Source organism: Mustela nigripes, chromosome 1 (genome assembly GCF_022355385.1).
Source record: "Mustela nigripes isolate SB6536 chromosome 1, MUSNIG.SB6536, whole genome shotgun sequence".
Classification (NCBI taxonomy): domain Eukaryota; kingdom Metazoa; phylum Chordata; class Mammalia; order Carnivora; family Mustelidae; genus Mustela; species Mustela nigripes.
Window position 1 is genome coordinate 199,729,718 of NC_081557.1, and position 11,653 is coordinate 199,741,370.

General features: G+C 43.9%; 1 protein-coding gene across 1 annotated transcript; it reads right to left on the minus strand.

Moving 5' to 3' along the window:
• Positions 1-1,769: 1,769 nt before the first annotated feature.
• UCP1 (uncoupling protein 1) lies at positions 1,770-11,025 on the minus strand. Its single transcript, XM_059395550.1, has 6 exons — positions 10,754-11,025; positions 9,923-10,121; positions 6,039-6,239; positions 5,626-5,727; positions 4,481-4,661; positions 1,770-1,884 (listed from the first exon to the last, which is right to left on the minus strand). Exons 1-6 carry the CDS (start codon positions 10,877-10,879, stop codon positions 1,770-1,772), a joined length of 924 nt encoding a protein of 307 aa, XP_059251533.1. The 5' UTR covers positions 10,880-11,025.
• Positions 11,026-11,653: the final 628 nt, after the last annotated feature.

Consider the following 11,653-nt stretch of genomic DNA (forward strand, 5'->3'; position numbering starts at 1 on the left):
TCCAAGAGAATTGATCCAATATCAAGGGTAGAAGAGGAATTTTTGATCAGTTGTCAAGGGTGGTATTTATGAAGGGTGAGGGACTCTGGCTAAACCTATCCAGTCCGATTCTTGTTAAATTGGGCTCTTGAAGACATGCCTATGGAGTATTTAGTAGAAAAGGGCAGCTCAGAGAAGCCTGACTATAGTTTGATCAAGGGACAGTATCTTGTCACTACAGCCTACTTCCTGACTGCGAAGAAACGAACTTTTATGTTTTCTTCTGTATTTGACAGAAGCATGCTACTCCAAGGTTGTGGTTTGTCTTAGTTTGGATTCCTCCAGAATCAGACCTTGAATAAGGATTTGTCATTCATTTGGGCGGTGATCCCAGGAAACACTGGTAAAGGAGTGAGGGGACTGAAGTCATCCCATAAAGGGTTTTGTATTAAGCAAAATAACACTGTGTAACTGGGTTTTGAGTCCTTGGGTGAGGGCGAGGGGACTAAAGTATTTATACACAAACTCCCATCAGTTACTGGGCAAGGGCGGCTCCCAGGGGGTGTGTTCTTTCCCGTTCTTCGAGCGTGCCATGCGCAGGCGCACACGGATGGCTCTGCTGGCCGGAAGACCCTAGACAGATGCCGAAAGGACAACAGGAAGTGAGGCGCGCATGCGCTAGAGTGGTGAGATCAAAGAGGTGAGGGATACTGCAGACCTCTGCTACAAGACCATTTTACAGTTAACAGCAGGGGAAATAAGCACCAGGGAAACCTCATAAGTCAAGGGGGAAAAACACAACAGTAGACAGAATGCGGAGCTGATGAAAACAAATAGAATGACACCTTCCTCCATTCTTCGGTTTTGGCTCAAAACAAGCCTGGGTTTTGTCTTACACTTCTTTTCTAATCTGTTTATTCTTTCCCTATTTCTTCTGCACTCAGTTTGTGGGCATAAGAAAAAGGTTCCTACAGGTGCTAATGATGAATTTAGCTTGGCTGGAAAGATGCCATGAAGATTTGTTTTTATCTCACTAGGAATCCCAGACTATTCTTCTGTCTCACCCAAGGTACCTTCTGCCTCAAAAATTCTGCACTTCTGACACAGATATCATGATTGTAATAACAATATGCCCAAAAGATTATAGTGTCTTAGATTAGAGGTTGTTATAAATGCCATAAAACACAGACTCCCAAAATTAGAAATCTGTGCCAATTACATTCAAAGTAAGTTTATGCTTGTTGATTCTAAAGACCTTCACTTGCTAGAAGTGCACCGCAAATTTTACATTCAGAGATAGACCCCGAATGGCAAACATTCAAAGGTACTGGGAATACTTTACTGAATATATTAACTGACAACTGGGTTAATAAAAGGAAACAGCATTTTCTTGAGAACTGTTCATCATTAAGTATTTATAAACATAAAATGCAGCCGTTTTCCTTTCTTGTGAACTTGAATTATAATGAAAACGTTACATTTCTTCATATTCAATCGTAAGGCTCCCACCCTCTCAAAACAGCCAATCAAATGAAGTCACTTATTTGCACCTTGCATGAGCCAAGGTGCATGCTGAGAATTTTGCTTTCTCCTGCCTGAGACACTGAGAATAAAAGTCACAGGAAATAAACACCCATTTTTCTTTGAAAAGTCCAAAACTCTTTATCAGAACTCCTTTATCTTTTTAGGGTGAAATAAGGGGAAACAGGTGTTTTGTTTTCGTTTTTGATTTTAGTTATCCGGTCAACAAAGGTTCCCCCTGGTGTGTTACCGCCTTTTCCTGAAGGTGGTTATGTGGCACAGTCCACGGTCCGCCCTGACTTCGTCAGTTCTCGCTTCAGCTGTTCGAAGCACACAAACATGATGACGTTCCAGGATCCGAATCGCAAGAAGGAAGGTACAAATCTAGAAGAGGGCATGTCATCATTTTCTTGAGTTTGTTGGAATTCTTAAAGCTATTATCACACAGTTTCTGCTTCTCATTGCACCACTCTCCTCAAATAAAGACATTTAAAATGACCTATTCCTCCCCTTTCTAGCGATGCCTAAGATAATGTTTTATGTAGCCGTCTAATACTGCTTCAGAACCACGAAACCCCGAATGATCACATCTATCCAAATACATAAACGGCTTTTCTTCCCACCACACCAAATCTTGTGTCCTTTCTGAAGGGGCATTTTCCGTAACTCTCTTTTTTTGAGGAGCAAGGAAATTCTTGCTATCTTTTGCTCTGCTTTCTGAATGGGAGATAGGAATCTGTTGAAAGAGGAAGAGAAGAAAGCTAAGAAAAATCAATGAGTAAGTGGACCATTTTCTAAAGTGAAGAAATTAGTGCTGTCCCAATCTTGGCAATTCTTGGCCTTAGACCGTTAAGGACGTCAAGGACCATCAAGGTACTTTTCTTCTTTTTGGGGGGTGTGGGGGAGGTTTGGGTGGTTTGTTTTCTGGTTTTTTTTGTGTTGTTTTTTTTTTTGTTGTTGTTATGCTGTCAAACCATGCAGACCAAATGATTGATTTTGAATGCCTGTTTGCAGCAATAAGACATTCAGAGAGAAAAAGACGTCATCAGTTAACTCTGTTTTGGATAGATTTTTTAAAAGAGATCTGGCCTATAAAAATCATGCCCCAAAGGTTTTGGTTACCTTAAGGTCTCAATACATTTCTCCTGACTCCTGGATTTGTGTGTGTGTGTGTGTGTGTTTTAATTGTGGTACATTGTTCACTAGTTTACCATTTTAACCATTTTAAGTGTATAATTCAGTAGCATTAAGTGCATTCACATTGGGAGCAACCCCACTACCCCTCTCCAGAACCTTCTGATCATCTCTAACTGAAACTGTACCTATTAAACAATAATTCCCAGGCACCTGGGTGGCTCAGTCAGTTAAGCATCTGTCTTCAGCTCAGGTCATGATCTCAGGGTCCTGGGATCAAGCCCCGTGTCAGGCTCCCTGCTCAGTAGGGGAGCCCAATTCTCCCTCTCCCTCTGCCCCTCCCCCAGCCCCACTCATGCTCCCATGCTCTCTCTAATAAATGAATAAAACCTAAAAAACAAAAAAAATAATAATGCCCTACCCCCCCACCTCCCCTCAGCCTCTGGTAATCACCATTCCACCTCTGTCTGTATGAATCTGACTACTCTAGATACCTCACATAAGTGAAATCATACAATATATGTCCTGTGTCTTGCCCATTTTATTCAGCATAATGTTTTCAGGGTTCATCCTTGCTACAGCATATATCCCCAAAAGCTTTCAAGTTTGAAAAAATGAAAGTATTGTTAAATGGTTAATGGTCAATAACTGAGATATCCATTCTGAATTAATTTTATAATATAACTCATTTGTATTCATATACCATTAGTGCTAATTATGGTGATTTGAAAAGCTTGTGTATAATGTGTATGGTATATTTATGCTTATTTCATAAAGTTTGAGGCATTGCCTTACAATTTTAAAGGGTTATAGAAATGGCTATATTATCACCAGTTTAATCCTTACAGAGTGCATCCATACAGTAGCTCATACTGTACTTTCTCAGGAAGGTAGTAGTCAATGTAATACTACTTAACAGGAAAAGTGGCCTACTATGCAATACTGGTTTCAAGGTGAGCATAATAATTATTCAAACCACATCATTTTCTGCATGACTTTGCTAGGTCAGTGGTAATGATTTTTCTCTAGTTTGACTTTAATACAATAAAAAAATCTGAGTCCATCAAATTAAAACAGTGAAAATTTCAGCAATCACACTACTGGATATTTACCCAAAGAATCCAAGAACACTAAATCAAAGGGATACACATACCCCTATGTTTATAGCAGCATTATTTACAAGATCTATTGGGGGATGTATGGAAGTGTGGAATCGCTATATTGGACACCTGAAACTAATAACTGGAATTAATTAACTGGAATTAAAATTTAAAAAATTTTAAAAACTTAAGAAATTCTCTCTTTTATAAGATTTTATTTATTTATTTGACAGAGAGAGAGATCACAAGTAGGCAGAGAGGGAGGCAGAAAGAGAGGGGGAAGCAGGCTCCCCGCCGAGCAGAGAGCCCAATGCGGGGCTCAGTCGCAGACCCTGAGATCATGACCTGAGCTGAAGGCAGAGGCTTAACCCACTGAGCCACCCAGGCAGCTCTAAAAAATTATTTTAATAGCAAAAATCACATCTTGTTTTTGTGTAGCCCTCTATTATGCTTTCCCTTCACTTTATAGTTCTCTAGTCCTGATCACGCAAAATCCTGTCCAATTCCCAATAGGCTGGGACCAAGAGAGAGGTCACTGAATTTAAATGAGCCTCTGATCAAGGCTGAGAACATTTTAATATCATAGTTTTCTGGCCCAGAGTAACTGGTGATAGTTATGGCAAGGAAAAATAAACACTAAACATACGGCATAGACTAATGCTGGTCGACTGTTTAGAAGAGACAGCTTCCCAAAGCATACAGATAGCCTGAACACAGCATTACAGACAGAGAAGACCATATCCTACCCTTTGAAAAAAGCCAGCGGTCCTTCCTTGGTGAACATTGTCATGGCGCAGTTGGGCACACTTGTGTACTGGCCTGGTGGAGAATTAATGAATCGGGTTTTTACCACATCCACTGGCGAGCACAAGGCCGTTGTGCAAAATCCGGCGATAAGGGCTGACACACAGTGGCAGGGTAAGTCATCTAAAAGAGATCAATGAAACAAATCAGCAGCAGACTTTTGGAAGAAGCTTCTAGTTTTTAGTTATCTATCAGATCCTCGGAAACCCGATGATATCAGAAGACCAATGTGGATGTCTCATCAATGAATAAAGTATCTCAAGGAAGCTTTCACTTACCCTTACCAAAAAAGATGACAAAGAGTACGTGGCACAGGGGATTGTTAGTGTTCTAGGAAAATATCCTGTGAGTCTGCTCTGTGCCCTTAGGGTATCACATAATGCCCGAGACATAGGCACCTAATACTTCTTTGGTTGAATTAAAGTCATTGTCCAGGGAGAATTTCAATGTCTCTAGAACCTGTTAGACTGTCTTAAGAACCTATCCAATGGCACTACTTTTGGATGAAAACACTGATGGGCTCCTTACCTAACCAGCTCATCTGGATAGAGTGTGGGATGTTATGCTATATAAAGAATAAGATGCTAGGGACGCCTGGGTGGCTCAGTTGGTTAAGCAGCTGCCTTCGGCTCAGGTCATGATCCCAGCATTCTGGGATCGAGTCCCACATCGGGCTCCTTGCTCAGCAGGGAGCCTGCTTCTCCCTCTGCCTCTGCCTACCATTCTGTCTGCCTGTGCTGGCTCTCTCCCCCTCTCTCTCTCTGATAAATAAATAAAATCTTTAAAAAAAAAAAAGAATAAGATGCTAACCAAAGTCCCATATACTAGTATTACATGAGTATGATGCTGATGTAAGAATACTGTTACACTTTCTTTTTGTTGCAGAAAAAAAATTGGTTGCAGCAAACTTCTAAAAGTTAGTGTTTTGGGGTTTTGGTTTGTTTTTTCTTTTGTTCTGTAGTGTTCAAAATTACTTAGTTTTTTCAACTGTTACGATTAAAGGATTCACTACAACATCCCTGGAGAATCTCCAGGATGAAACTGTAAATGTGTAGACCCACAGGTTATGTATCTAAGAGGAATTTACCTGCCAGGAGTTTGTTTTTCACAAGGCCTTCCTTCATTAGGTCATATGTAACCAGCTCTGTACAATTAATGATGACATTTCTTGTCAGATTGAGAGTAGTTCCTAGAAAAAAGAAAATGTGTAACAGCTTCATTATACGGTAAGGTGCTGACAGGATATAGGTGTTCTTTTTAATTTATTTTTATTTATTTATTTCAGAGAGAGCTAGAGTGAGAGCACACAAGTTGGGGGGAGGGGAAGTGGGAGAGGGAGAGGGACAAGCAGACTCCTCGCTGAGGAGGGAGCCCAATGACAGGACTCTATTCCAATCATGACCTGAGACGAAGGCAGATGCTTAACCGACTGGGCCACCACGGCACCCCCTAAGATATATGTGTTTTAATAATGATCAGATTCACCTTGAAGTCAATTACCTTTCCAAAGGCCCATCAGGCCTTCTGTTGTCGCTATGACTCTGTAAGCATTGTAAGTCCCAGTGTAGCGAGGCTTGAGACCATGCAGATGGCTCTGTGCTTGAAGTCTGACCTTCACGACCTCTGTGGGTTGCCCGATGAATACTGCCACCCCTCCAGTCGTCAGACCAGCTGAGATCTTGCTTCCTAAACTAGGTGTTGCTATCCAGAGAGAAAAGATACTTATCAAGCAAAAAAGAAAAGAAAAGAAAAAAGACCCAGAGGGCAACTCTATGTCTTTTTTAATTTTAGTAGTTACTATTACTGTATCTCTCTATATCTTTTCTATTTCCTTAATGCTTGTACATGCTGTGATCATGTATTGAGTATGGGCTAAATCACTTTAGGCCTAGAAACTTTGAAGTTGACTAGAGTTAGAAAATAAATAAAGACTTTCAAGGACAAAGAAAATGCAATGCCTATTTAAACCGTGCTTAGTTCTCTTCTATATTTAGCTCTCTTTTCCAGTATTTTCCAACTGGGAGCAGGTACCAGTCACCAATGATGCTTAGCCTTCCTCTTGTCAGTGTAATGTTCAGAGTCTTGGGAAAATCCCAAGTGAACAAACGGCTCCCATATGGGATGTCGGTGGTATTAGGCTACAACAGATTACAAATGAAACAAAAATAAAAAGAAAGAAGTGAAGAAAGTGATTTTTGACCTGAAAATTTTAAAAATTAGCTTACGTTACTCAAGATAGATATTCTTTAATAAACTATAAGTAGTCTTGGATCCATTAAAGTATGGCTCAAGAACATGTACTCATCAAGGACTTTCTCAGTCTGTCTGTTTCCTAATTTGTAAAATAGAGATAATATTTATCTCATACCAGTTATCGTGAGTTAAAATAATATCAGTATAGCATATAACATACTGTCCTGCATGTAGAAAGTACATAAGTTTTTTCATAACCATATGATTGTACTCTCTTCTCCTCATGCTTGTCCAGCAGCTGAGCATACAATAGATAACCATCTTTTAATGGGCAAGATCTGACGATTACAATCCCCTTCACTTGGGGCCACATTCATAATCTTATCTTGTGACACTCATCCTGTCCACCAGTCCCCTTCTCATTTCCCTGTCAAGCCCTTTGAAATAGAGGCTATATTTTCTGTCTTTACTTCCCATGGCCCTTCTTAGAGTTCCTCCTCAGTCCTCTACAAGCCAGTTTCCATCTCTACTACTCGGCCTCCGATGTTTTGGCAAAGGAAAACCATGGGTTCCTTTTGTTAGTCACATCCATCATGTTTCAGTCCCTTCCATGCTAGATCTCTCTGCTCTGTTTGACCCTACTGATGGTTCCACCTGTAACTCTCTGGAGTCTAGCTCAGACATTCCTCCTAAGCTCATGTGTTGACTGGATGTTACTTGTTTATACATCTTCAAGTGTCAACCTTCCCTAAGGTTTACCTTCCCCCAAGACAGCTTTCATGTTCCTGCCCTCCACGAATGGAACCTTTCGCCAAGACCTCAGAGGCCATCTCCAGCGCAGGCTTTCCCTCATCCTTACTGCCAGCTGCCTACCAAGTTCAGTCAGCTACACTTCCTGAATCTTTCTGATCTCTAGTCTCCTTCCCTATTGCCATTGTTGTAGCCTAACCCAGTTGTTTCTTACTTTCTAACTTACCCGCTTCTGGCCCTTTTTCTATAAATCCTCTAGATATTGCTGCCAAAGTGATCTTTCAAAAATATAAATGGTTTGTGACACTTTCCTGCTTAGCATTTTTCAATGATTTCCCATCACTGTAAGGACAAAATCTAAACTTCTTAGCATGGTCTGCAAGGTTCCTTGTGATCTGACTCCTTCCTGCCTGGGCTTCGCCTCTCCCTCCTTGCCAACAAGTCCTCCCTCTCTGCCCTGTGTGCTCTTGCCACTCCTCTCTGAGCCTCTGTACATGACCTTCACTCTCTTGGAAGGTCTTTCCTCACCACTTTACCTTATTAGGCTTATCCGTCCTTCAAGATTCGATTTAGACGTCAGTTCTTCAGGAAAATCTGGCCCAAACATGCCCCAAGGCTCAGTAAAATATTCCTCTTCCATGTGCCCAACATCCTGCCATTACTTCTAAATGCTCTAAAGAGCATGTGTCATAGTACATAGCCATCTACCAACCTACTCAAAGCTCACAGGTCTTGCCTAGACAGAAATCTATAATCCATGCATCGAACACGGTTTGGGGCACATGGCACCTCAATAAAGCTAACAAAATGCATGGAATTGGCATAACAGAGAATCCTGCTAAGATAGGTCCTATTAATTTAGTATCGAAGTACTCACCGATTGGGCAGGACAATCAACTGTGAAGGAAAGTACCAGAATGGGCAGCTTTACATCCTTTGTGATTCCTCTCTTGTTACACGTATAAACAGGACAATGCAGTATTGATCTCAAAGCATCTAGACTTTACTTTGAAACTGTATAGAGTAGACTCATTCCTTGTTTGTATGACTAATATTTATAACTTGTTCCATAAAGTTATGTAATCCTAAAGTGACTTTTTTTTTTTTTTTTTTTAAAGAAAAACAGACTGCCACCACCAGTGCCTCATTTGGATGTGTCTGGAGTCTCGGAATCTTGACTACACTACATACTCCTACTAATGGACCTTGAGAGCTTGTTTGGAAGTTTCTAGCAGGGGAATGCAGCTACTCCTATATCCTTGACTCAAGAATGGTCTTCCTTTATCGGGGAAGGTCATCCTCTTTGATCAAGGGAGCTTTGGGAGGGACACACACAGAGCAGTGAGGAAGGAAAGGGACACCCGTCTAGCCAGCCGGATCAATGGGGTGACAGATGTCGCAGCCCGATCGCCCTCGCATCCATCCTAAAGTTACTTGAAGCAGAAATGATGAACTTTGCCCATGTAGTCCCTTAACATATTCATTTTTGTCTACTCCATAAGAAAGTGACTCTGATACATGCTAGCTGGGTGATCTTGATGTTACTTAACTTTTCTGATCCTCAGTTTCCCTACCTGACTGTGGGGATAACACTTTGTATCTCACAACTCTGTTGGATTAAATGATTCCCAGAATCACATGCAGGGGGCAGGGCAGTGAAGTGGCTGAGAGACAAGTTAGCTGCCAGACTCCCTGGGTTTGAACTGGTGCTCTGCCCCTTTCCAACTATGTGACCTTGGGCAAGTTCTAAAACTTCTCTGTGCCTCAGTTTCCCCTCTTATTAAAGGATACAAATAATAGTATATTTCCAGCAGTGATGTATCTGAGGCACTTAGAATAGAGTCCAGCTCATAGTGTGGCCTCAAATAAATGCTGACTAAACTGACAGGAATTCTTGGAGAGCAATGAGGGACTCCTTTCCCTGTCCTCTCAGCTCTCCTCATGAGGTCTGGTTTTCTGCCCTTCAAACCAAGGTTTTCAAATCTGTGCCTGCCAAAAATTTCCAGGAAGCTTGTGAAAACATCCATCCCCTGGTCCCAACCTGAGCAGTTCAGATTCAGGGAGCAGGGAACAGGGCAGTCCTCAGCACTTGGATTTTCAACACGCTCCTCAGATGTTGTTGTGAGACTTCACCGTTTGGGGAACCTCGAGTTACCCCTTACTCTCCAGCCCATCTGCCTTCTCCAGGTGGATATCCAAATTATGCCCCAAATTTCCATGACCGATCAGGTGACTTTTATAAGTATAAATCGGCATCTGAAAAACTGATTTTGCACATTTCCTTTTCTTTCTACGAACAGTGAGTATCAAGCTAATATTGGATGTCTGCTTGCCAGTTCGTTATGAAGACCACTACCCCGCATGTAACATTTGCTTGAACAGAGCTGGGCCCAGGGCATGTCTCTGGCTGTCTGCCCCGCCCAGGGATGCTCATTGCTTACTTTCTTTTCCCGCGCTGAAGAACTCCTGGACAGTGTCGTAGAGGCCGATCCGAAGAGAAGCAAAGCTTATTTGTCTCTGGAGACCAGCAGGCAGCCCACTATAGAGTTTCACTGGCCCTTCTGTTTTTGCCAGAGTGGTGATTGTTCCCAGGACACCTTTATACCTGATGGCTCTGGAGGTCTGGCATTCACCTTGGATCTGGAAATGAGAAAGGTACAGGTCAGAGGGAAGTGAAAATTGAGTGAGGAGGTCCTAACTGGTGAGGAAAAAACAAAGACTGGCAACAGGCTGTCCTCTGTGGAGAAACCTGCAGCCAAGATTTTTCCCCCTGTTTTCCTGCTCCCAGTTCCCTTTCCCTTCTCAGTAACATCTCCTCTAGATATCTCTATATCTCTCTAGGTACATATATGGAGAGAGGTTAGCTATAATGCCCATTTTGAACATTCCTACCCTCCCTGTACAAATCCTCCAGAACCCCCAAACGGCCGATGGGAAGATGCCCCCACCAAAGTAAGGAAGGCAAAGAACTTGACATGGAGACTTGGGAAAGGCCGACAGTCTTAGCTCTTAGAACACATAGTGCGCCCTAACTCTGGGGGCTCTGGCAGTGGTCGTGGTCAACCGATCTTCTGGGGTTTCTTCTGGTTCTTCAGTTAATCTCAGGTAAATTCCAGTTCACGCATCCAGTTCCGTGACAAGCCCACACTTTCAAGGCGGCCACCGGCCCCACCTGCGGAGTAGCTAAACCAAAGCCATTCCCAAAAGGGCTCACAGAATAGGTGTCCCCCCTCTGCCCTGAGACACCTCCCCAGACTCATCTCACTCGCTACCTGGAGCCGGACTTTGACGGTGTCCAGCGGGAACGTGATGGCATCCGCCACACAGGCAGCCACGCCAGCGGAGAAGATCTTGACCGTCATCGTCGGGGGCACGTCCAAGGCTGTGGGGCCCACCATCTTCGCTCAAATTGCGGAGCGACGAGCGGGCGCAAGGACTGATGGACTCGGGCCGCCACAAGGTGGAATTTCCCGGACAGCAAACCGGCTTCTGACTTGACTTCGGGGGAGGGGGTGCGCGGGCAGCGGCTACACTAGAGCTGAGCCGGGCCGCGCCTCCCGCTTTCGCGCCCTAGTGCCAGGAGGACCCAGGACGCGCAGGCTGGCTGCGCCCGTGCGCCCTGCCCGCGCCGGGTGGCTTATATAGCTGGCCGCTCCCTGGCTGCGGCTCGTCGGGTCTCCGCGGACCCGGGCCTGGGAGCTGTCCGGGGCGTGCTAGGTCCCTCCCACGTGCCTGGTCCCTCCCACGTACAACCTTGCCGCGCGCCTGGGGAGCCGCTCCCAGCGCGAGAGCCTTCGCGGCGCACTTGACCGTCTGCGCCCGGCGTGTCCGAGGGAGGGCGCACCGCAGCAGCCGCCCACCGCCACCCCGAGCCTGGCCGCGTGCCCTTGGCTGGGGCAGCCTGACAAGAGCGGTCTCTGGGGATCCTGGTAAAAGGTCCTGCCGAGCTGGAGCTCTCCCAAGCGAGAATGGTGCGCCCCTTTTATTCCTCTGACTCCCCTGGAACCTTGCAGGCATCTTCTCAGCTTCCTTTTCTCTCCTATTAACTTTCTGCTTTCCAACCACCAAATCCAGACCCGGAGAATTCCCAGGCAGAAACCAAGAACACTCAGAACTTTCAAAAGACATAAAGCGTTTCGTTTGAACACTTTTTTGTAAGAGGAAATCGAATG

Bases quoted from the DNA above. Each gene is read 5' to 3' on its own strand.
- UCP1 (XM_059395550.1), bottom strand. From the start codon at position 10,879: ATGGTGGGCCCCACAGCCTTGGACGTGCCCCCGACGATGACGGTCAAG. The intron at 6,240-9,922 runs GTAAGCAATGAG...CTCTCTGGATAG, and splicing joins CTTCAGCGCGGGAAAAGAAA to CAACACCTAGTTTAGGAAGC. The intron at 4,662-5,625 runs GTAAATTCCTCT...GATCTCTTTTAG, and splicing joins GAAAAACAAACTCCTGGCAG to ATGACTTACCCTGCCACTGT.